General features: G+C 44.2%; 1 protein-coding gene across 2 annotated transcripts in view; it reads right to left on the bottom strand.

Moving 5' to 3' along the window:
- The window catches only part of Gria1 (glutamate ionotropic receptor AMPA type subunit 1), a 321,785-nt gene that overhangs the window by 108,090 nt on the left and 187,099 nt on the right, over positions 1-26,596 (bottom strand). For both annotated transcript variants that reach the window (XM_021178392.2, XM_021178393.2), the window contains exons 6-7: positions 5,546-5,707; positions 2,434-2,601 (exon numbers count right to left, since the gene is read on the bottom strand). In XM_021178392.2, coding sequence (XP_021034051.1) covers positions 2,434-2,601; positions 5,546-5,707 — 330 coding nt within the window. The remainder of the gene's footprint in view (positions 1-2,433; positions 2,602-5,545; positions 5,708-26,596) is intronic.

Here is a 26,596-nt window from a genome sequence, read left to right as displayed (position 1 = left end):
GTGATTCACACAGATTTGAAAAGGAGTCTGCTATGGACAGATGGTCTTAGGGAAGAACATTTTGGTTTGTTTGTTTGTTCATCAAAGAGACTGAAGGAGCCTCTCATGGGCTGAATTTGACTTAATTGTCCCCAGTGTTTAATCCCTCTCTATCCCTGGAGTGCACAGTCAGCTCTTGGGAACTACCCATGGAAGGCAGGTGCACATGTATTTCAGTTCCCAAACAGTAAGCTATCAGCCTTTACCATGGCAACCAACTCCCTAATCCTGTCAGGGCAGAAGCAGAGGGGGAGTGGAAAGATGTGAGTGAGGCCATACGGGAAATGAATGCACTCCTAGAACTTTTTTTTCCCCCTCCTGGTATTTCCCATGTAGCTCATGTTAAGTAGAAACTAGCAATCCTCCTGCCTCTGCTTTCTGAATACTGGTTCTTAGCATTTGTATGGCAAGCTGAGATTTGAGTGCTATCTGCTTGGCCTTCTCCTTTTCATGAAAAAGAGGTCCACCAGAGAGCTGAATGGATATTTAGTGGTTGCTCAGGGAGACGTGGGGGCCGTCTTTCTTGCTTCCTCATTCAGAGCACTGCCTGTCACTCCACATTGCCTTCCCAGATTCATCCCTGTCATGGTGGCGTCAGAATACAATTTCAGGGATGTCATTAAGATGCGAGAAGCAGAGGAGCTGCAAAGTTGTGGGACCAAGGGCAAGTCCCTGGGCCTGTCTGAGGCCAGACTCACACTGCAGACAGATCTGTCTTGACTGCTGTCAGGAAGAGCATTTTAAATATGCTGGGAATAGCCACTTCCTTTTTGGTAATCATTCTGGAACCTGCCTGGTGTCTGTTGTAACTGTCTGGTGACTTGGGAGCTGCCTCGCACAGAGACAGGGGAGGGCTGAGACACAGCTGAGGTCCTAGTGATGCCTGCTGTGGTAGGAAGGCCTGCTGTCTCACTTCAGTCTGGAGGACATGGCTGCATGTTCTCCATCTCACCAGGCTTTGCTCCAGGGATGAAGAACGGCTGTGGAGTCACTTCCCTATTCTTTCTCCAGGTTGTGAATATTGCCTGAGCTATGTACATGTGGATATACATTTTGGGTTCATGTCTCTCTTATTTAGAAGTCCCTCTTCTTCCTTGAAGTCCAATTCCTTCTGCTGAATGTAGGTTTAATGGTGGAGCTGGTCTCACCCATGGAATGCCATTGGTTGGGGAAGGTGGGTTGGATTCTGACGGATAATTGTGCCAAACTATCTTGCTGTTGTGGGCTCCACTCTGTGCCCATGCTTTGTCATCTCTTTTGGGCTCAGTGCAGCCTTCTTCTTACCATCTCTTTGCCTTTGTACCAGAGAGATAGCTGTGCACTAGCAAATGGAGAATTATAACATGGGCTGTGGTACTTCTAGAAACTTCTAGAGACTTCTAGGACCTCCAAGAGTATTCAAGCAGTGGGCAAGTCCCCAGAATCTTCTAAAGCAGGAATGTCAAGCATGCACCCATCATTCCACTGTCTCACCCTGCAGCCCCAGCAGATATGTTAGTGATTTAAAATTCATACTCTCCACTGTGGAGTCTGGATTCTGCATAGCCAATCGATCGGGCTAGGAACAGTTTTCTAGTCCTGTTTTCTCACAGTTCAAATGCAAACAAAATTGATGACTGCGGTGCTGAGACAGAAAGAAGTCATGTCAGAAGGATGAGCAACAGAGCTATGAAGTGTGTATGAATAAAAAATGAACGGAGGAGCACAGCTCAGCATCAACCTGAGGGTTTCCTTTCTCTTTTAGTTTGCGTTTAGTGTGTGTGTATGTGTGTGTACAGATCTGTGAGTGGGCACATATGCACATGTGTATGTTTATGTGTAGAAACCCAGGCCAATCTCTTTCTCTGCTTCTTTATACTTTAGATATTGATGCAAGGCCTCTCACTTGAAACCAGATCTCATGAGTTCAGCTAGTCTTGCTAGCCAGCCCCATGTGGAGATTCCATCTCTGCCTCCTGAATGCTGGAATTATAGGGAGGCAATCACATCTGCCCACTGTTCATGTGGGTGCTAGGGATCTAAACACTGCTCCTCATACTCTTGTGATAAGCATCTGCCCTTATCATCTACCTCCTTGGCCGCATCCCTGCACATGTATGTCAAATCCCCTTGCTAAACATGGGAATCAATGGCTTTCTTTTTTCAGTATAACCACTAAGCTGAGAATACAGCTTTGATACTACAAGGAGTGGCATCACATTTTCATGGTCTCTTGACTGTTTTGTCCCACGTTTGACTTGGATTCCCTACATTTGACACAAACAATATAGTGGTCACTGCAAACTCCAGGCATATGCTTCATTTTAGAGTGATGCATATTGGTTGCTTGAACTGGATGCTGATTTTTCCTATTTGGCTCCCAAGAGTGAGGTAGGGAGTCACCACCAGCCTTACCTGCTGCAGGGCTCTCTGGATGTCGATCCCTTGGCCCCAGGGCACAGCTGGATTAGCCAGACAGTCCCCAGCATTCCCTCGGCGGGATATGTCAATCCTCTGCCTCCGCAGGCTCTGGAAGGCCTCGGCCATCACCTTCACACCATCATAGGTAAGAGCAGAAGTGTACTGGGGAAGGAAGGCAGATAGACAGGTGTCAGAGGGAGCCGGCATCTGCTCACCAGTCTAGCAAATCAGCTCTCCAGAGCTGTGAGTTCAGCATGGCCAGCTGTAACCTATAAAGGCATGCCAGCATTTTAAAGTTTGGTGTGATTTGAAAAATGTTGGTTTAATTGGGAGGAAATACATAGATTAATTATGACATATCCATAGACCAAATACATGGAAAATCAGTTGGCCCCCTTCGTAAGCGAGTCAACAACTGGGAGCTAAGGAGAACACCTCTTCTAACAGTCAAGGAAATAATATTCCAGGATGAGCAAGCTCTTAATTATCTCTGTGTGCAGTTTATTTCATGGTAAATCGCATATTCTATAAACATTCCCTCTTGTGGATTAATGATAACGCTTAAGGGTTTTTCTCGCTTGATCAAAGAGCAGTATGATATGAATGAGACAAAACTTACTACCTACTATGTTATCTTAAGGTCATACAACACAGCTATAGGATGAGTTTATTTTCCCAGGTCCTAGTTGATTTCCTAGTTTATTTTCCTCGTTTGTTGTGTGTGTGTGTGTGTTTGTGTATACGCGTGCATGCATGTAGGGTGGAGGTCTTCAATTGCTCCTTTGCATATTTTTGAGACAGTCTTTGCGTGAACCTGGAGCTCACAAACTGGCTAGAGCGAGTGGCCAGTGAACCCGAGGCATCCTCCTGTCTCTGATTCCCCAGGGCTTGGATTACAGGCACATGCTGTCATGCCTAACTTTCTCTGTAGGTACTGAGGATCCAAAAACAGATCCTCATGTTTACACAGAAAGCACTTTAATCACTCCCTTCTAATTTATATTTTTGAGACAGGCTAGCTTGGAACATTCTGTGTAGCTCAGGATGACATTGAACTCCTATTCCTCCTGAGTCTACATTTTAAGGGCTGCCATTACAAGCAAAGTCTTTGTTTTTTGTTTTTTGGGTTTTTCTTTTCTTTTCTTTTTTTTTTTTTTTGCCTGTTTTGATTTTCTCAGGAAAAAAAATACATTACACTTGTAAATTGCTTGGGCAGTCATAAACTAATTTGTTAGCTTCTATCAGACTCAATCTTTGTTTTAAAGCATTCTTGTTTAATTAGATACTGCAGCGAGTCTTGAAGAAAGAGTTAAGTCAATTTGATCACTGGAGGAAGAGTGCATGAGCTACACAGCCTGCAATTCACAAATAGACTGAGCAGCCTAGAAACATGGGCCAAGGATTCACCAATGGTCCCAAGTCTGAGGCCACAAGACATGTCCTCAGAATCTTTCTCAACAGTGTCTCATGTAGCCACTGCCATGCTACGACATCTGACCTGGAAGGACAATAGCCTGTTCTCAACATCCACAAACATTATCAAATATCAAACAAAATAGGGTTTGGCTGTGGGATTGTGCCATGAGAAGCTGACTGCAGAGCCAGGAGGAGAGCTGCTGTGCATCTTCTGGAAGGTTTCTCTGATGGTCTTCTGGGGATACAAATGTGGGGAGCCAGTGTCACCCTGTCCACAGAGGCTCTGTCTGCAAAGAGAGGGACATTTTTCTTGTTCTGAGTAAGATGGTGACAGAAGGGTCGGAGCTGTGGCTCTTGGTCAGCACACATGAGGTATTAATTTCCACCCTTAGTGCCACTGGAGTGAAAAGAAAGATGGTGGCCCTACTTAGAATAGAAACTGAATTGTCTGGCCTCCCTTGTGAGCATTGAAAGGCAGTTTTCTCACCTGGGGCTAATGGTGGGTAAGTGAAAGATCTGCTAGTGACTGCTAGTGACTACAGAGAAGGATTCTCTCTTCTCTCTCTCTCTCTCTCTCTGTAGATTTTCATGTATGTGTGCTTGTGTATGTTTGTGTGTTGAGGTCAGAGGCCAACAATAGGACTCCTCTTCTATCTCTCTTCACCTTAATTTTAAGACAGGGCTTTTCTCTGGACTTGGAGTGCAACAATTTGGCTAGACTGGCTCATCGGCAAGATCCAGGGATCCTCATCCCCCTGCCTTCCCCATGCTGGGGTTACAGATGTGTGCTTCTGCACTTGGCTCTTTACATGGGTGTTGGGGATCCAGCCAGGTGCAGTGGGCACTTTACTAACTGAGCCATCCCTCAGTCTCAGGAAAAGAGTTCTCATGAACAGCAGCTGTGCTTGCCCTTTTCCTATCCTGCTGTGTTATGGTTTGAGTCTCGGGTATCTTCTGCCTCCCCAAAGAAAACCCCTCATGGCGAAGGCATGGTCCCCAGAGATGAGCTTTGGAAGGCAACTGTATCATAAGGACACTGACATAATCAGTTGACACATTCAAGGGATTAACCCACCAATGAACTCCTACCCCAATGGCATCATTGGGAAGTGGTGTAAATCAGGAGGCAGGGGTTCCCTTGGGGGAAGTGGGTCACTGAGTATGTGCTTTTGCAGGCTGGAGCTTATCCCTTCCCCCTTCCAGAACCCCCACTTTCTGGATGCCTTGAAAATAGAAGTTTCCCTCTGTTGTACCTTTCTACTATGATGTTCTTGCCTTGCCACAGCCCCAGAAGCAATAGAGTCAGCTGGCCATATGGTGAAACCATGAGCCAAAATATATTTTTCTTTCTACATGGATTTATTTGCTCTGGTATTTTGTTCCACTGACAAAAATCACCTATCAGATGCTGGGTGGGATGCTGCCATCATGGCTGAAGTCCATGTGGCCTTCTTGTACTACAAAGCAGATGTCAAATGCTGAGCATAACAGAATAAGACTTGGGGAATATTTGGTGAATGTGCAGCAATGGTACCAGCCTTGGGCTGCCAACTTCTGTCCCACTGGGATGCCTGACCCTCACGCTAATGCTGTCTTTTGCTTATTAGAAGAGCCATTTCCTTTCTGAATGCTCTGCTTTTCAGGAGATGGTTAAGGAAAAAAAACAGAGGTGGGGTATCCATTTTCACACCTTTGGCCTCTTCCAGTCCACCCTGGTGTGGTCCCGAGCATCACTTGTCCTCCACTGCTGCATGATTCTGGCTGGGATCGTGTCTGTGTAGTTCACCAGTTGGAAGCCTGTCACATTGGCTCCACTCTCCTTGAACTTATTTAAGTCAATGTCCATGAAGCCCTGTGGAGGAAGGAAGGGAGAATCAAAACCTGTTGTCTGGGCAGGTCTCTCACACAGTTCAGATGAATGAGGCTTTCTCTCCTGCTCCACAGGGCAGAACAGACTGAATCTAGACAACAGTTGTTGCACCCTTCGAATTCCCTTCTCATAGATTTTCTTACACAAGGTTGGCATAGAGGCCAAGATGGCAAATCTGGAATGTAGGAAGGTTGGCTTACACTAACTTGGACCAAGTTACTTTGTTCATTTGTTTTTATGATGGAGCCTGAAGGTTTGAGAAAGGTTGAAATAGACACCATGTCACCAGAGTGACAATCAATGAATGGCTGGGATTAAAAAAATTGTTGTTATTTCTTTTAGAATTCCATACAGATTATTTTGATCATACTGACCCCTCCTGCAGTTCCTTCTGGATCAGCTCTTCCCTATCCAGTAACTTTGTGTTCCCCCTTTTACATTTTAACCCACTGTATTCAATTTGTACTATGCATATACTTGGGTGTGGGGCCAGCTCCTGAAACAGGAACAACCTACCAGGCACCATTTTCTTCAAGGGCACTGACTCTCCCAGCACCCAGGAGTTGCCAAGAACTTCTTGGCTAGGGTAGGAATTCGTGCCTTCCTCCCATCTTCACACTGGGGTTTTTTCTGGCTTAAACTTGTGCAGGGGTTGTGTATCCTATCACAATCACTACGAGTTTATATGTGCAACTCATTGGTTGTGTTTGGAGAATATTATGTGCAGAATGTGTGTGCTTGGCTGCATGCACCAATGTGTGTTTGTGTGTGTGTGTGTGTGTGTGTGTGTGTGTGTTTGTAGTTCAGAAAGCAATTGTATAGAGACTATTCTCTTCTTCCACATCTATATAGGTTCTGGTGATTGAACTAGGATTCTGGGCTAGTGTGACAAATCCCTTTTCTTCTGAGTTATCTCAATGGTCCAGATTTACCCCCCTTCTCTTATATACTGTACCTTGACTGAAGTTTCTCCTCCCTCCTTTCACCTTTAGAGAGAGGAGATATCTGAAGTGTGCTGGGAACAAGTGCCTGCTAGTTTCCCAAGGTCACCAGCAAGTCTGTGAAAGGGGCTGGCTTCTGGTGGGGGCCTTCACCTCACACTGCACTCTTTCATGTACAGTGAACTGGACCTGTTCTCCTGGAGGAGGCCTGGCCACCTCTGTCATTCATGAACAATTCTTGATTGCAAATGGAATTTCTTTCCAATTCAGCAAAACTCACTCAAAGTCAGGAAGCCTTGAACTTAAAAGAAAGCCTTGCATTTATATAATACGCTCGACAATGAACAGTACTTTCATGTCCGTGGCCTCATTCCACTCCTTTATAAGACGCAGCTTACTTGTCTGTTTGCCACACAGAGAAACTAAGACAGAAAGGGAGGGTCAGTGCCCACAAAGCTGCTCACTGAGTTAGTGACAGGGGAGGGGTCAGAGCTAAGATCTTTGGTTAAATAATTCACTCATTTCCCCAACCCCCCCTCAAACTCATCACCAAACACACTATTTTGAGAATGTAGAGTGGATAAGCTCCGTTCCTTGTAGACCTTACATTCTGGTAGGGGAAATCACACTGTAGACAAGAAAACATAGCATGCAATGCTGTGTAGCTGTGTGTGTTCTGTGGTAGCCATGTGTCTATGAAGAAGGAAAGTGGGTTTGTGGATGGGGAGAGAGATAGTCCAGACGACCTGCCTGTGGGGTCTCATTAGCAGAAGTAGAGTCCCATGTGTGAATTATGGGATATGTAGGTGGGGCACACTGAGCAAAGCCCTAGGGGGTAGGAGGCCGCTTGGAATGTTCCAGAAGCAGTAAAGGAGCTGGTGTAACTGGAACGCATAGTGAGAAAGATTTCTGGTAGGAGATGAGGTCAGACAGGGCTGCAAGCTGGGTCACACACAGCTTGTGTTAACTTGTTTCTTTATATGTTTTATCCATTATAATCAGTACCGCATTAGAGGATGATGAGCAGGGATTGTAAAAAACGCATGCGTGTTTGACTCCATGGCTTAGGGAAAGTGTCCACTGACATAACAGAAATACTAGAAGAAAGAGCTGAGGAAGCGTGCCTGCAGTAGGGAAATCCACAGCTGGCAGTGGAGGTCCGTGCACTGGACCTGGCTCTCCCTCAGGACCCTAAGGCTTGTCGGAATCAATTCCCAAAAGAATGGACTTAATGATTCCAAGACCTCCCATTTCCACCAGTGCCGTTGACAGTCCGTGACTCCTTTGAACTCTGTTTTATAGAGGAGTTCAATCTCAGTTCAGTCTCACCCAGCCTTTGTCCTTGCTTCCGGTCTAGCAATGCCATTTCTATTCTTGACCCTTTTCCAGCATCAGGATCCTAGCTAGCATAGCATCTCTCCAGAGAGCTCACTCCTGTCCCCTCATCTGAAGAACCAGTTCCTGCCCCACAGCAGACACTGTTGGCCCTCTTTATTTCCACTCCCCATTCCACACTGCTATTCCATGCTGTGTACCAACTACAAACACCTGCCACCCCACCTGCATGTAGAGGAGGCCAGGCATGTTGGGCTCACATGCCTAGGGACAGCTGTGGAGTTAGTAGATGCCAGCCTACTATCCTCTGCTGGTGTCTAAGGTGGTGGACTGGTCCATACTGACATCCAGAGGTAAAGTGAGGGGTGGGACTTCTTGAGGATGTGCCTCAGTGCCTCCCTTCTCTTTTTTTTTTTACTGTGCATCGCTACTGTGTTTCTAGGATTAGAACCTAGTGCTTGCTTCTTCCTGAAGCCTTGCTTTGGACCCTGCTTGTGGGAGAACGCCAGTTGGGTTTCCTCCAACACTCAGTCTGGCTCAGTCCAATGTCGAGCCTACTGCTTCTCTGGAGCACCTGTCACCACTGACAGCATCTTTCCTCATTGTTCTTTTTGTCCTCTTTCTTCCCATTGACATGCCAACCACTGAACATGGGAACAGTTTTAATTTCCATCTGGTTAACTAATGGGTCCTAGCACCTAGCATCTCCATAAATGCCCAGCCCAGGGCAGATGCTCAATCCTTTCTTGCCGTGAGAATGAATAACGCTAGATACTGTCCCTCAAGCAGGTGTGCCAATTAGCCAGGGGAAACACGACCAGCAGGCAACAGCTGCCAGGGAGTGATTTTAATCAGTTGAGATTAACTTGTACCAAAGCCACAGTTCAGAGTGACACAGAGGTAACTGGCTCATACAATGGTACCAGTCAGGATTTGGCTCTGCTACCCAACCAGCATTTGGTGGCGATATACCATGTAAGAGTACAGCCATCTTGCCACTGGTTAAAAGCCAGCACACAGTTGGGAGATTTTTCCCTACTCTTCAGAGATTTTTTAAAAAGAACATCTTGTTCGCAAAATAGCGATTGAGAGAATGAAATGAAAATTATCTCCCACGGTCAGATCCTGTCACTTGCAATCTGTAACAAGCTCCCGGGCATCCCTACTGACTTTCCCTCCCCAGCATAATGAAGGCCAAGTAGGATGGTGATTTGTTCAAACAGAAACACAGTTCAGCTTTGTCACCAGCAAGCCTGATGACAATGTTAGTAGAGCCAGTCCTGGGTCACACATAATCAAGCTGATGGGACTCTCCATCCCCACACTCATAACCCAGGAATAGAACAGGTACACACTTCCTTTTTCAATAGTCACCACAAGAACCCAAACCAGGAAGTTACTTGGGGACCAATGTACATTCAGGAGCTGACATCTCACTTCCAATGCAAGATTGCATGCTGGGAATCATAACATTGACCCCTAGGACGTCCTAATCATGAAAGAGACTCATAGTTACTAGACTTGATTTCTCCGCAATGCAGGAGCATAGACTTGGTCAATAGAGAAGTGTGGTCTTGATTAAGAAGGGAAATAAAGGCATTCGCTCTTTGCATGCTAGGAAATTGTGAGATCCAGCTAACTCTCTTTCCCCAGTACATCTACTAAATAGGTTTAATTAAATCATTTTCCAATTTCCTTTGCTATTTTATTAAAAACCCATGAGGGTACTATTTGGTAAGTTGTGCATTTTCTTTCTCTATCTTATTCATACCATTATCTAATGTGTTTAAGGATGCCATGATGTTAATTACGGCTCTTTAAAAGTTTTTGCTATTAATCTTCATTGTCATGATTTTCTTCAAGCCATGCTGCATATTTGATAACGTATCCCTAACTGCCAATTCCATTGTTCTAAACACCATTGTTGTTGAAAAAGAATGACAAAGGCTACAGGTGTTTGCTTTTTTTAAGTACTTGTCACCCAAAGTTAGGTCTTATACCCTTTAACTGTCCCTTGAGTCCTGGCACCAGTTGCTTCTCTTTGAAGAGTGACTGTTATCTAAAGTGGCTTGGTGACACATGCCTGTAATCCCATTACTCAGAAGGTGGAGGTAGGAGGATCAAGAATTAAAGATCAGCCTTGGCTATATAGACATCTACTGCAGCCTGGGCCATGTGGGACTCTGGGCAAAAGGTACTCCTGAGGCAGCCAGATTGCCTTGCCTCTGTATGCTTCTTCAGAATCTATCTCTGTATTGCAGTAGCTTCCCCATGCATGATCAATGAACAAGCAACATGGAAAGTATGTTCTGCCTTTTATCTTCATCCAGGGGCAGAGGATGTGGCTAAGGAAGTGTATGCTTGAGGACGCTTCATAATCTGAGGGACGGGGTGCACATGAGGGTGTTTCTAGAATAGCTACCTGGAAGGACTGTCAATCCACAGCTCCAGGAAGGGAGCAGGCGATCCTGATTTTGACAAAATGTTAATGCCAATGAGTCAGGACTCAAGGTTAAATATATTAAAGTCATGAAGGTTAAACAAAGAGTTAAACAGAAGAGTTAAACAAAAATAGCATAACCCCAGTCATTAAGGAGAGGCTGAGCAAGTTTGAGGGGTGATCTGAAATGTTCCATCATTGCAAACCTAATGGGAGCCACAGATGACCATGGGTTGATGAGGCAGGAAAAAGTGGTGCAGGTGTTTAGACGTGTGGAAAACAAAGCCAGAATAATGGAAGATGGGGAAGGTGCAACTTAATACTTGCTTGAGATTGGTTTAGGCCCCAGGACCAGGGTTGGGAAAGAAAGAAAATGCAGGGTTTTGCTTGTTATATTTTAGACACTTCTGTCATAAACTTTTACCCTTTAAATGCCATTAGAAAATAACAACAAACCGTGAATAAAGTCAATGTGCTCTCTGGTTGGATGTCATTGTTCCTGGGAAAAGGAGTCAGTGAAGTCACAGAATGGGGTGGTAGCATTTGAGGAATCACATTCTAATATGGTCCGAGAGTTCAGCTTACTCTACCATCTCTTAGCCTGGGGCTGAGAGTCAGCCGTAGACTGCAGCATAGTCCCGAAACTCAGCTCATAAGACCAACAAAACAATGGTGGTTCGTGTATGTGATCTAACTTTATCTAAACCACCTTTTGGGGACTGTAGAGTTACTGCTGTAGAAACATAAAAAATTAAGCAAGCAGCCAAGAGTTATCCTGGGGCGTATTTTAAGTCTTTCCTAGTTCCCCTACCAAGCTGGACATTCATTTTAATATTTTGTATTTATCATCCAGCTTAATCCCACGTGTGGTCTGAGAGACAACTGGGCAGTAGTTCCACTGACACATTTGTATAAGGCACTGAAAGGATTCACCCCGGTTTCTGCTGTGACCTCATTCAGAGGCCACTGTGAACTCCCTAACCATACAATTTGATGTTTTTACCAACATGTCACACTGCCAGCTCGTGGGGAGCACGGATCTTTAGATTTAGGAGGGTGGGTCCATTACCCCAGTCAAAGAGGACCAAAGCCCCTCCTATAACAGTGTACACTTAGCCTCCCAGAAAAACAGGTCTGGCCAGATCAGCCTTTATCAGTGACCTGTAAGCATGACTGTTGGGTTTCTTCTGGACACAACCATCTCCGGCTGCTGTGCAGACATATCTTAAGTACGGATTTATCTGGAGCCTGTAAATGATCTGTCTGCCCTTTCTTTGTCCACACCCAGGACCCGAGGGACAGCCCCTTGGTAGAGGACCAGGCTGTGAGTGTAGCAGATTTTGTGATGCTAGTCACAATGCTACCTGGCTTTTTAGTGTAAATTCCGGGGATTGAACTCAGATTTTTAAGCTTGTGAGGCAAACACTTCACTGACTAAGCCTTCTCCCTAGCCCACAGGCCGGCACTTTCAGGCTGACAGGCTTTGCTTTCAAAGCACAAGTTTCCTTTTTGCTGGGATCCTTAAAAAGGGTCACCCACCTGCTGTTCAGCCCTCACCATCCTGTCATCACACCCAGCAGAAAGGAGAGGGGACATTCTGAAATGCTCAGGTTCAGCATCAAAATGAAGGCTTATTAAGCCAGCACCAGCTCATGGGGAAAGGCCCTTCCAACCCAGCCCCTTGAGATCAAGAGGAGGTAAGATCAGACCAAATCAAAAAAACTTGTACTTTATTCTCTGAATGGCACAGGTTGAGCATGTCAAGTTTTCCCCCCGAATTGTCAGAGAAATATCTCAGATGACAGCTCTGTGCAGAGAGCAGTCACAGGACTGTATGGTTTGAAGTCTCCTTCTATTAGGAAGGGTTGGCAAGAGCAGAAAGGATTAGCCTGAAACATAATGGAAGACTGAGAGGGTAGGCGAAGGATGTGCTCGACTCTTGGGAGGGTTGTCATGGTAAAGAGGTGGGAAATTTGTTCACTACGGCTCTGCCAAGATAGATGAGCAGTCAGATCTCAGGGGAGACTGATTTTTGTTAAACTGATAACACCAGCCATTGCATTTTTGCATGAATCAGCCTGAACCAAACAAGGTAGCAGGCATTCCCATGGGGTCATGGCTTAGATGATCCCATTTAAACCTTGTAAGCACATCAAGAAGCAGGTCTTTCTATTAACACTTACAAACAGAATGAGAAAGCTTAGTGGGTTGGCTTCTTTCAAACTAGTGTGGCTAGAGAGAGAGATAGAGAGGGTAAGGTGACTCTTGGGCTTGGCTTCCAGCCACCTACCTTCCTGTTTATTCATCTCCTGTCCTGAGTGGGAGTCTGTATTGGGGCAGGAAGCTTTATCTTCACATGAGGGAGGAGGTCGCTCAGAGACCAGGATGCTTAACTTCAGTGCCTCTTATGTATGCTGCCAAGTGGAGCATTAGCTTCTTGGTCCTCTATTTCTGTATTTATTTGTTATCTGAGGTTCTGAGTTCCTCAAAGGCAGAGACCACAGCCCCACAGGGTCCATAAACAGTGCCTGGTGCAGGGTGATGTCTTAGGTAGGGTTTTATTGATGGGAAGAGACATCATGACCAAGGCAACTTTTTAAAGGACATTTAGTTGGGGATGGCTTACAGGTTCAGGGGTTCAGTCCATTATCATCATGGTGAGAAACATGGCAGTGTATAGGCAGACATGGTGCTGCTGGAGGAGTCAAGAGTTCTGTATCTTGATCCTAAGACAGCCCGGGTGAGACTAGTTTTCTGAAGCTTGCCAGGTGGAGGCTTTCTTTCCCCACTGGGCGAAGCTTGAGCATGAAGACCTCAATGCCAACCCTCACAGTGACACATTTCCTCCAATGAAGCCACATCTCCAAATTGTGCCACTCCCATGGGACAAGCATTCATACACATGAGTCTGGGGTCGGGGGGTCAAGCCTATTCAAATGACCACAGGTGGCATGTTTAGAACATGCAGAGAGGTGAAAAAAAACAGAACTCTCTGTTCCTGACTTCCTTGCAAGTATTAATCCTGCTACTCCTTGGTCTCATCCTTTGTCTCAAGGACTAAAGGTGTCTTTTGATTGACTTTTCTATGTACGTTTTATTGTGAACCAGGTCAGAGATAAAAGTTCCAGAAAGAGAGTTTTAGGGATAATCACATAACTCCCTGCCCTGTGTTTGAAGGTCATGAGCTTTTTTTTCTAGGGCACCTGTCTTAGCCTTTACATGGGCATAGTTATTGACTTATCAAAGTCACCTGTCAGATCAATAATCCTTCGAGATATGTCCCAGACACAGGCTGGGTCACCATGCTATGTTGGTCAGAGGTCACCATGCTACGTTAGGGGAAGGAACAGAAGACAGAGGCCCACCTTCTGACTCTCATGCCTGCTAAGACAGTCTTGCTATTAATCTTTGACACAGTAGGCTTCTCCCCAAGATTCCATCTAAATGCATAGCTTCAACCCCCAGAGTGTGGAGACTTCTGGGCCAGCTGACTTCTCTCCTGAGGGTGCTTTTGGCTTTGTCTACAATTCTACAATCACACAGGTGTATGCTGATGAATATTGATGAAAGGGAATCTGAGAAATACTCTTCAGCTGACGACTTGATTGTGTTCTCAAACAGCCGTGTCTTTGCATAAACATCTTCACATTTTCCCATTTTAGCCACCTAAACAAGCCAATCCTTTAAGGCACCCCTCATCTGATATAATCTCTGGTAACACACAAGCTTACATGGTCTCTAATAAGTCAACAGAATGTTGTAGTTGTACAAAAGTCAGCTAATAAACATGCCATCCACATCGGAACAAAGCACTAGTGTTGAATTATCAAGTCCTGCTTGAAGTCAGGAGAGGAGGGAGCTGTATATTCAGATATCTGCAAACACAGCAGCAGGCTGATCCTGCACATGTCCTCACCATCGACAAAAATAATATAAATTTTACTCAAGGTCAGCAAATGTTTTCAGTCTTGAGATGTAGGATAAACTGCTGATAGTTTGTGGTAGAAGGTCAAGGATCCTCAGCCTGGGTGATGCAAGGCTTGGAGGCACCCTACGTGGTCTGAGATTGCTCTGTCTTCAAGAGAATGCCATCATATCACTCCTGCCTTGACTGGGATTGTGGCTGACTCTTGACAATAGACTTCAGAATAAGTTCAACCTTTGAACTCACCTGGCATAGGTGACTTCTTACATCTAGAATTAACTGGTGGACCTCAACCAATATCTTCTTGTATAGTCTCAACGTTCCTATGCAGAGAAAGCCAGGCAGGACTTCCAGAAAAACATATTTTTGTAAAATGATGATTTATTCATTCACAAGCCTTCATATAGAAGGTACCCACTGAATGCATGGTGTAAAATAGATGAAAATATAAAGAGATGGTAAATTTGAAACCTACTGAGAAGAACTATGTATAAAACAACACTGGGGACTCCAGGTTACAGTCCCAGCCCATTCTTTGTGGGACTTCTAGGTGGTTTCTCTGAGCAGGAGTGTCCTTTTTGTAAAGTGAAGGGTTGGTAAAACAAGAGTTCGAAGGGAACTTTCAGTCCCAGCCCTCTCGGGTTCTTGAAACCAGCTAGAAGGCACATTGGTTTACTCCCATGCTGGTGTGTGGTAGGTGCCTCGTCTTGATCTTGCCTGGATATCCCAGAGTTCCCAAGTTCCCTCCTTTGATGCCATATTCTCATGTTTCAGATAATTTCTGTAGTTCTGTGTAACTGTTATAGACATTGCCCCCCTCGCCTCTGTTTCTGTTTCACACACTGTTTCTGGGGATACAAACTCTAGTTCTAACACAGAAAGGCTTTAGTCACTGAGCAATTCTCCAGCTCTTCTCTGCTTATTTTATCAAACACAAAATGTTTGTGAGTACGTGAGGCATGAGCACAAATGTTTGTGAGGAGCCACCTCAACATTTTACTCCTTTCTGCCTTTCTTCAGTGACTTTTCAAAGAAATTCATTCTTTGTAGCATCATGCAGATCTGCATGGCTTTCCTAATCTCAATTATGGTAAGTGGAAGAAGGTACTTGGGGCTATGGCGGCATATAACAAGAAGATGAATTTTGATGTAGGAGGGGCCTAAGGGACCTCAAATAGGGAGTCTTGTCTGCAGATAGGAATGCCAGTAATGATGGTGATGATGATGACAATGATGACGGTAATTACGGTAGTAATTACTGACACTTATTAAGTGCCCGTTTGGGGTCGTGCATTACCCTAAGCACTTCCTAATCACCATCTTGTTTAATTTTCATATTATTACTGGAGGAGGCAGTTAATATTCTTACTTCTTTTTAGACATAAGCAACGGGAGCTCAGAGAATGTAAGGAATTTGACTAATGTCACTCAGCTGATAAGTACAAAGCCAGAAATCAAACCCAGGACTGTCCAATAGGAGAGCTATCCTTTTCAACTGAGCTTGTACTGCCTGCCTGCCTCAACAGATGCTTCTGAAGCAAATGTGACCCATATGGTGCTGAGGGATGGGGAGTGGGTGAGTTAGGGCTCACAGAAGGACCCTACAGATTTCTCAGTGTGGGTGAGCAAGACACTGAAGAACAGTTTCTTCTCTGGCTAAGGAAACCAAGCTGGGGGTATGAACTAACTGTTGTATGGACAAAACATCAGACTCTAAATGCCTCTTCAGGTAGTGGTGGCCATAGGGTATAAATGACTGACTGCCCTGGACCTGAATATCCTTGGGAAATCAGTGGGTGACCAGAACTAGAACTTCTACTAGATTAGAAGGGGTTGTTTGAGTGACACTCCATTGAGTTTGCATTCTGGATTTACTGCTGTCACTGAACTCCACCTTCTTGACAGGGACTTGCCCCTACACCTATCTCCCCAATTGTTCTATGACCAAGTGTCACAGGTCACAGTAGTGAGAACATGAGCTTCTGTGGACTATGGTGGAGCCCACCCCCTTTCATAAATGTGGGGACCCTGGGGAAGTCACCTGATATTTGTTTCTTTATTTGAAGAGGTAATATTAAAGGCAGCTGTAAGGGCCTATCAAGAGGGTTGGAGTTAGATGGAGAGTGTGGAAATGTGTTTCTGGAGTTGATAAGCAGGGAGAGGCAGAAAGCAGGGACCTGATTGTCTTGGGCTGAGGTATGGCATGGCAAGACAGATGTGAATCAAGAGTGAGGAGGGGAATGATGGCCAATGGTTAGAGATCTCTCCTGTCATATGATGAAGACATATTAAACTGATCATAGAGAGGAGAAGACACATGCCTGAAACTGTAAGTCTGGATAAGAACTCAAGGCTGAGAAGCGTCTAAGTCCCATGGGTGAACCTATTACTATCACTTTGCTAACTGACTGGCCTCTAAAGACATGTCTTTTACCCATTGGTTAGTGCAAATCACAAACCTCCACGAGGAAGTTGCTTTGTGTAGTGGATAGTGGTTAACACAGAAACTCCCAACTGGCCAAAGTTTAGAGGACCAGTGCTCTCTGAACAAGTGGGGACATTGATATCATATCCCCTGCCTGCAAAGATCAGGGACTATCTTGAAATTGGAGGCTAAAAGACTCTAAGAACCAGAGGTTGGGAGAATTGCTGTGAAGCAGTCTTTGGGACACAACAGGATCAAGGTACCCATGAGGATGTTGCCTGAAGGAGACCTGAACAAGATCAGGTCTTTCAAGATGGAGAGGGGAGGGTCTTACAAATTCACATCTCTAACTATTGATGAAGAAATATTAATAACTGATGATGTCTGGAGCAAGGAGAGTCAGTCTCTTTAAGTCTGTGTGTGGCTCCTGGTAGGTCATTCATGCTCCAGTGGAGGGTCTCTTATCCAGGGAAACATATTATATAAATTAGACTCTGTAGGTTATTAAAACATTAAGCAGAAGAGGACATAAAGGTGGGAGGGTTGTAGGGGGTATGGACCTGGGGGAAGATAGGACATAGGAGAAACAGTAGGAAAAATATGATCAAAACATATTTCTTAACTGCATGATACTCAAAGAACTAAGAGAAGTATTATATTTCTAAAAAAAAAAAAAACCTGATTCTGGAAATGTACAAATCTGTGAACATATCAAAAATCAATGGACTGTTTACTTTAAGCAGGTAAATAGACTAAAACATGAATTATATCTCAAAAGAATGGGTTTGGGAAAGTGAAGGTGTAGTGATATACGACTCTGAGTTCTGCATTATTCAAGTTCACTTGATAGAGAGTCTAGTGTTGCATTAATGTTCATCTAAGATGTCAATAATACAAATTAAGAATAGATGTATAAGCATGCAAGTGCACATATACACACATAAATGATATATGTACATGCACAACAGGTAGATTTAGTCTAACATAGTAAGAATTTTTCGCCTACAGTAAGTCCCCATTGCTGAAGATACTCTGCATTTCAGATACAGGTCTCAGAGGCCCCAGATCTAGAACTGATCTGAAAGTCTACTCTTTGCGGAGTAGTTTTCATGCTATCAGAAGGTACCATACAGGTTTCCAAAGGAAGGAAGCAACCAGCAGGTCCTATCCAGCTATGATACCTATGAACCACAACAAGGACCAACATGTCACAACAACCCTAAACACGCACTAGTGGCACACATACCTTAGTGGTAACCAACAGCTCTCTAATTGGACTTCAGGCTCACTCAACAGAGTAGGTCATGCTTGGTATTGGAAAGCTAGCCAACTACCCAGGCTTAGTGAAGTCATAGATCTTCGAGAAGTTATAGCCACCATTAACTACATTCTAAATATTTGTCCTTATATCCAAAGATAAGTGTAGTCTTCACCCATCATCAAAGAAGCTTCTATTTGCAACCGATGAGGACCACTACAGAAAACCACAACCAATCAGAATGCAGGGTTTTGAAGCTCAGTCCCGATGGATACATGAACAACAGAATTCCTGCACTTAAGGCTCAGTGATCATTGTGGAAGAGAGAGTAGGGAGCTTATATGAGCCAGAGAAATAAGAAGTTTGCTATGGGATTGTATCTCCTAGGAATATCAAAAGTTACACCCATATAGTCTCACCAACATGATTATCCAAACATGAGCTGAGCAAGGGCCACAGCAGTAGACATGCTAACATGGATGGGGGAAAGCACGGGGGTCCTCAACCCCATACAGCCAACTAAGAAAGGCTGAGAGGGGGAGAACACCACACCGATTGGTTATCCACAACCAAATGATCAACTCTGAAAACATACATGTAAGGAACACTATACAGACTGAGCAGGGCGCATTTATGAATAGGCGTTGTTAATGAAAAGAGAATAGGGATTGGTACATGAGAGGATTTTGGTGGAGGAAAGGGAAGAAGATTTAATTAAATTATAATCTCAAAATATGAAATAAATATATATTTTTAAAGTAGCATCCACTAGTGTGGTGCACTTGACTTCTTAAGACACGGGTGTCATCAGCCAATAGATTTGGTCATTTCCTGATGACAACCATAAGAAGACAGAGGACTACTATTGCTAACTGACAAATGGGTAAACTGAGGTCTGAGGCTTGGTGGCCAGCAGAAAGCTTGCCAAGCAAGAGTGACATCGGGGCACAGTGTAGTGTTTGGATCCTTTGGACTCCTTCTCCATAAGCCTTGCCCTTCCTCTAGTTTCCTTTCCTCCTGCCTCTGGCAGCTTTCCACGGGTGGTGATTTGAATCCCATTGCATTCTCCAAAGCGACCAGAGGAAGGATTTCTGGGGATTGCTCTGAAGCCCAGACCTTCTGACCCAGTGGAAAGGACTGGGAAGCATGCTCATTCTTTCCAAAGCATTTCTGTTCCTTAATCAATAATTGCACCCCTTGCTTCAGTGCCCCGAAGAAGAGGGCCATCTCCATGCAGCAGCAGGCTAATTATGTGGCTGAATTTCTAAAAAAAAAAAAAATTATCATTGTATAAATTGTGATATTCCTCTGAAGGGGAAAGAAAAACTGAGCACATCCTCCACCATGTTTCAAACTGAATTAATTAGGAATTTGAAGCCTAATTATCAGCTAATCTATTGGAACACACCAGTCTTTCCTATCTGGTTGGTGTTTGCAATTTGCAGTCGATTAGTGGCAGTTGTGGGGATCTGAGAACTCATTAGGTCAGAAGAAGAAAAACGTGGATCAGAATGATAGGGTAGCCCAAGGGGCTGACTTAGGGATGCTGTGGCTGAGGGGTCACTTGGTGACAGATGAGGGCTGGTGATGGGTTCTTCCTTCGAAGGCTCTGAGGCCAGTGGATCATTTCTGTGGTTTGAACAGAGGCAACTGTGCATGCCTCTGTGCAGGTTCTGTGCCTTCCCAAGCATCTGGGAGTCCTAGAGCAGTAGATGATGTCACCAACCTTTAGTACTAGCCTACCCACACTGCTTACTGCTGTGTGACACTGGCTGAGCCATATCCCTTGATGATTCAGTTTCCCTGCAAGTAACAGAGATTCTGGTGGAACTGACTGTGGATCTGGGATAAGAGGGATCTCACAGATTTCCTCAGTTCTAAAGAACAGTTTCAGTTTTGCAAATGGTCTTTTATGGGTGAGATGCTTGGCTTCCCCATAAAGATTCCAAACAGACACCAGTCATTTAAAATGCAAATATCTTGAAAAGATGATGGATTTAGCCATTGACACCCGAGTCTAAATTAACCTTTTGAATTAAGCTCTTCTGAGTTCCAACTCCAACTTTGAAGCAATGGGGCAGCCAAGGCAAGGGAGGTTTAGAGGGAAAGCCAGGATAAGCTAAGGCTGGAGAGCAGGCAGGGTAGAATTTAAGGGTTTGACAAATGTCTGGACCTCACATTTAGATACAGACCATGTGCCTTAATTCAATTAATGACTTTTTTTTTTTTTTGCACAGATGGTATAAAATACCAATTCTCTCTCTCTGTCTCTCTCTCTCTGTCTGTCTGTCTGTCTATCTGTCTTTCCATCACTCAGAACAAGATACCCTGACTAAAACTGAATGTGCTATCTACATGTTTAGCTCAGTAAGTTTAACATTTAAATTTTTCTTACAGATTAAAACATCACAACTGAATGGAGCATGAAAAAGTAAGAAGACAGACAAGGGCTGGGCGTGGTGGTGCACGCTTTTAATCCCAGCACTTGGGAGGCAGAGGCAGGCGGATTTCTTAGTTCGAGGCCAGCCTGGTCTACAGAGTGAGTTCCAGGACAGCCAGGGCTACACAGAGAAACCCTGTCTCGAAAAACAAAACAAACAAACAAAAAAAAATAAGACAGACAAGGGCAGTGAAGACACTTTGAACAAGGAGTGTCCATCAATAGAAATGGATTCACAGCTGCATGTGTTATGGGTTCAGGTTTGATGGTGGCTGTAGTCACTTCAGGAAAGAACTGTGGAGTTCAGAAAAGTGTTAAGCACAGACTTTAGTGCACAACCCAGCAGTCCCCTGTCTCCGTGTATCTCACAAATGTTTTCATACTAGTTCCAAGGTGATAATGACTTAGAAGTCCATCAGCTGTGTAATGGATGTGCAAAACAGGCTCTTTATAACGGACTAGTATCTGGCAATACAAAAGGAATACAAGGCGATAGAATGTACATTAGTGACTGTGTGGGGCTGGAGGAACATTGAGTGAGTCATGTAATGACTATCGATAAGCATGGATCTTTTGGGTGGTGGTGGTGATGGAGTGTTTAAAATGAAGGTGTGATGACTTCATAACCCCAGAAATATACACATAACCATAGAATTGGAGCCCCATAAGTTAGTGTGTGGTATTGTGTAGTCTATGGATTTAATATTAAGAAAGTCTCTAAAATATGAGTGTGAACATAAAGGAATATTGCATTTGACTATGGAGAATAAGAGCTAGAAGCATCAACATCTATGACATAAAAGATAAAAATGGGAACCATGACAGGAAAAACAGACCTGACAGAAAAGACAATTGCCAAGGAAAACTTAGACGGATGCAGCATATGTCAAAAGTCTATGCATGCAAAGGATTTGAAAAACCAAACCATCTTTGTGGCATGCAAAATAATAGCACCCAATAAACAGCTGCAGTGTGCTAAAGTGAAAACATTTTTTAAGACACAGGCTTATCCAGACTGTATAAAATGAAAGAAAAAAAAACAACCTCAAAACCTCTCTAAATTGATATTAATATAGGACATACTGTAAGATGGTTCCTGGCTAAGGATTTGTCAATTTTAACATAATTAAGATTTAAATGTCTGAACTCCTGAGTAGCAAAACAACCATTATGTCCAAAACCACTTGGATCTAGACATTTAACGTCCATTCCAAGATATGGTGATTTTTTTCCTCACTCCTGAAGGCAGAGCTGTTAAGAGGGTGCTAGAATGAAGGATAAGGAAGGGCCTGCCCTCCAGCCTCCAGCAAGCTACTTCCTAAGGACAGCTAGAAGTTCACAGGCAGTGCACTGCAGTTTGAAAGGGAACTTGTGACCACTGTCATGGTCTGCTTCAACTGTGAACTTGGCACAACCTTTCGTCTCCTGGGAAGAGAGTTTCAGTGAGAAACTGTTTGTATTGGCTTGACTTCTGGGCACATCTGTGGGGGATTCTTTCTTAAGGATTGCTGGGGGAAGCCCCAGCCCACCCTGGGTGGCACTGTTGCCTAACCAGGGGTCCTGGAACTTAATAAAAGTGGGGAAGGTGTGCTGAGCACACACAAGGGAGTCAGGCTATGTCCATTTCTCTCTGTTCCAGGCTGGATGGGTTGCGAGTAGCTGCTTCAAGTTCCTTCCTTAACCTCCCCACAGCGATGGATGAGAACCTGGAACTGGAAGCTGAAACAACAGCCTTTGTCCCTTAAGTTACTTTTTGACAGGGCGTTCCCCCTCCCTCCACAGCAACAGAAAAGAAACCATAGCAGAAGGGTGGAGGGAAAGAGTTACATTTGGTGTCTCTGAGACTTAGCGATGCTGATGCTGCAGTGGATCGCCCCCTCCTCCCACATGGTTTACATCAGGTGGGTGTGACGCAAGTTCAGGCTCGGCACGGGACTGGACAGCTTGTCCTGCTCTACTCACCAGGTTGGCGAGGATGTAGTGGTACCCGATGCCGTTCTTTTCTAGCTTCACAATCTGGAAGACACAACAAGAGGGTACTCATCAGTCACACCGACAGCTCCAGTGACGAAAGCAGCGACAAGAGCAGCTGATGTCCACCAGCTACTTACAATATGACTTCTCTGCCCTGATCACACAAGCCCGGAGCACCCATACCACACGCTGACAGTGATACTGTTAGCATCTGTGAGAGATGAGGAAGAGTCACACAGAGTAGCTCAAGCTCCTTCATATGGTGCAGCTATGCAAAGGTGAATGCAGGATCTGAAATCACTGTTGCCTAATTGGCAGGATTACCACCACAACCCGAAGGAGGGAGCCTGAGTCCTCACTGCACTCTTTCCATAAAGCTTCCCTCACAGGAGGTGTAGGAATCTTACATTTTATGGAATTGGTTGTTACTCACGGTTGCATGTGATGGGGCTGCTCAGGTGGTCACTTGGGCATGAAACCACATGCAGACACCATCTCTGCTTTCTGCCTCTGAACTCTGTGTTCTCCTACCTAAGTGATTTAGCACTCAAATATCAAATAGATCATTTAACATGAACATTGGGAGGGAAGACTGAACTACTTTCTTTAATCCCTCATTGTATTGAATGGAATTGACCTGAAGTGGGCAAATGATTTTCCCAGACCCCTGTATGGTCTGCTGGTAACCAAAGGACAGAGGTCTCTGCTGCCAAACACTCTCTGCATAGCACCAGATTACTTTTAAGGGAAACAGCTAGGTTTCCCAAACCCTCCCTGTCTTAATATTTGTTTTGTTACTTGATTGTGCATTTCTGTTTATGGGCACTCATATACACATAAGCATGTGTGGGGGCACACATATGTGTGCATGCATGTAGAGGCCAGAGGTTGATGGCAGGTATCTTACTCAGCTGTTTACATCTTATATAGTGAGGCAGAATCTCTCACTTGGAGAAAGAGCTTGCCAAGACAGCTAGTGTAGCTATCCAGCATGCCCTGGGATCCTGTCTCTGCCTCCTGAACACTAGGAATAGAGCTGAGCATTTATGTGGGTCTCCTGGATCAGGACTGTGCTCCTCACATTTGTACTGTAAGCACTTTAACCCTTGAATCATATCCCCAGGCCCACCCCCCATCCCACTGCAAATGCTGACTGTCTTAAATTATTTTCAAGTCAGGGAAAATATTTGTGGAGAGAGCTTCTCCAGGTTTGCTGGGGCTGCTTGGCACACCACTCATGAGGAATGGCTGAGGCCGCACACCTTGGTTCTGGCCACAGCGAGCCTGATATTAACATGATCTATTTCTTCCTTTCTTTTTTTAAATCATCGGAGTGGGTTTGTATACCCTGCTTGATGCCTCTCCCCCATGCACTGCTACAAAGAGACACAAAATATATGAGAGGCACCCAAGCTCCTGGCCTAACTGAATAAATTCTCAAGGTTATTAAAATCCACACTCAGACATCTCCTTAATTGGATGTATGTGCATTATGGCTCACATAGTTTTTTATGTGGGGAATAATTAAATGCATGCTCACATGATGTGCATGCCGGAATCGTGGTGAGACTGAAATTCCAGACACTGGAGCTCAGAAACCACCAAGGTGATGGTTTTATTAATAATTCTTCATTACTTTTCCATTTTCTTGTCAAATGGCATGCCGTCTCTTCAACAAGGAGATACCTTTATCAAAAGCCCATTCAGCTTCCAATGAACACAAAACAGCAAATAAAGGTATTTCAGAGCCCACGACATCCAGGGAGTGTAGCCACGGAAAAAAATTGCAACATAGGAATGCAGAAGGAAGCAGAGGAAAAATCAATAGAAGATAACTTTGGACCAATAAAAAAGAGGGATGTGTGTATCTCGACCTGATAGTGGCTTCCACATGGGTCCTATCCAATGGCTGTCTTATTACTTCGACTCATTTTATTTCAAAATTACTTATCAAACCCTAACTGCATGAAGCTGGTGCACGGTGAGCAGGGAATGGAATAAGGTATCTGGTATGGGAGACTTACCACAGTAAGTAGGACATAGGTAAATGCATGCAAGGTCATTTACTGGAAAAGGTATTGTGAAGGTAGGGACCTTCCCTTCAGTGACTTTACGAACTTTACACCAGTGAATATTCTTCGGGCTTTCTTTATCCATGGACTATACATAAATGGCTCCTGCAGGTCTCCCCTATGCTTTGCATGTTTTCTGAATGCCCTCTCATCTCACCCCTATGTACAGCCTGCAGTGATTAGTTCAACAAACACCCACTGACCACAGACATGTTAAGCACTGGGTAATGCTGGTTTATAGCTCAGATAGCAAGGCAAGGTTCCAGTGACCTCGCTGAGCTGAGCTTCAGTTTCAGGAGGAAGCCAGATGGTAAATGTATAAATAGATGAACGAAGAAGACGTCAGCAGGCCATAAACACCACGGAGATGATAAAACAGGGCGGTGTGATGGATGGCCCTGGGAGCTTCTGGATGACTCTCACCTTGAATTCATTCTGTCCCCAGTGGCTGGATTATATCATTTAGTGTCTTACACACTGGCTAAGAAAATTATGCAAATAACCCTCTTTGCTATAGACATAGCTATTTCAGGCTTATTTATTTCCATATCAATATAAATTTATATACATTTATGTTTATTTTGTACTGTGTGTGAGCATCTACATGTGTATATGTGCATCACACGTGTGCCATGGCCATGGAAGTCAGATGGGCAGCAAGTGCTCATAGCCACTGAATCATCTCTCCAGCCCCTGAAGTTATACATTTTTATGTTTTAAAATTTGTATTAGCCTATGAAAGAAACTTGTAGCACTTAGCTTTCTGAGCCTGCCCTATCTCACTTAATAGGATACCCTCTAGTTCTGCCCAGTTTGTGCAAATGAAAGAATTTCATTTTTATTCCTGTTGGAGTGAACCTGAGTGACACTGCACACTCTCTTCACTCACTCATCTGTTGCTGGGTACCTTGGCTATCGTGAACAATGCTGGACTAAGCACAGTGTCTACATCTCTGTGACAATCAAAGGTGTGTTTGGTGTGGCTGGATTGTACTTATATGGTAGCAACATTTTCAATTTTTGAAGAATGGTCAGACTGGCCAGTTGACATTCCACAAGTAGTAGATGCCTTATTTTTTTCTTTCTTTATTTTTTAAATGACTTTTTATAGCTAGCAAGTTGTAGTATTTGGTTTCTTTCTTCTTTTGCCTTCCAAGGCTGGGTTTCACTATGTAGCTCTGGTTGGCTTGGAACTCACTGTGTACCAGGCTGGCCTCCAACTTACAGAAAACTGCCTGCCTTTGCTTCCTGAATGCTGAAGCTCAAAAGCCTGAGTCCCCACGCCCAGCAGTGTTTTCCTCATCTCAGCTAATACAGTTTTTATTCCAGAATGATTCTTAATGTTTTAGTTGCACACTTATTTATTTTGTGTGTATCTTTGCACAGGTGTGTGCATATGAAGGTCAGAAGTCATCTCTCTCCACCATGCAGTTTCCAAGACTCACGTTTAGGTTTCCGGGTTTTGTTCCATACATCTGTACCCACTGAGCTCTCTCACCAGCACAGTTTTAGCCAACTTGCCTGGAGCAGGCAGAATCTCAAAGTGAATTTGGTTTGTACATCCCTCATGGCTAAGAATGTTGAACAGATTTTCACCCATTTCTTGATTCCTTATGCTTCTTTTGAGAACAGCCTGTTTGCTTCAGTGCTGCTGTTATTGATTGGATGAATTGTTTTTGGTTTTCTTAGTATTGAACCTTATGTGTTCCTTTTAAGTTCTGGATTTTAATCTTCTTGCAGATGAACAGTGAATGGTCTTATTCTCCCGTTCTGTGGGCTCATTCCTCCCTTGCCAATTGTCCCTTTTGAAGTCCAGAAGATTTTTAATTGTGTGTAATCCCATTTGTCACACCCTAACCTACTGGGGGTTCTTTACAGAGAGTCCTTAGGCAATCCCTAAATTTAAGTGTTTTCCTTCTGATTCCGTTTAGCAGATTCAGAGTTTGGGGTCTTAAATGAAGGCCTTTGATCTATTTTGGGTTTATTTAATTATTTCTTGAGAGGGAGAGAGAGAGAGAGAGAGAGAGAGAGAGAGAGAGAGAGAGAGAGAGAGAGATCCCT

This window comes from Mus caroli, chromosome 11, assembly GCF_900094665.2.
Source record: "Mus caroli chromosome 11, CAROLI_EIJ_v1.1, whole genome shotgun sequence".
NCBI classification, from domain to species: domain Eukaryota; kingdom Metazoa; phylum Chordata; class Mammalia; order Rodentia; family Muridae; genus Mus; species Mus caroli.
This window is presented reverse-complemented; position numbering and strand designations above follow the sequence as displayed.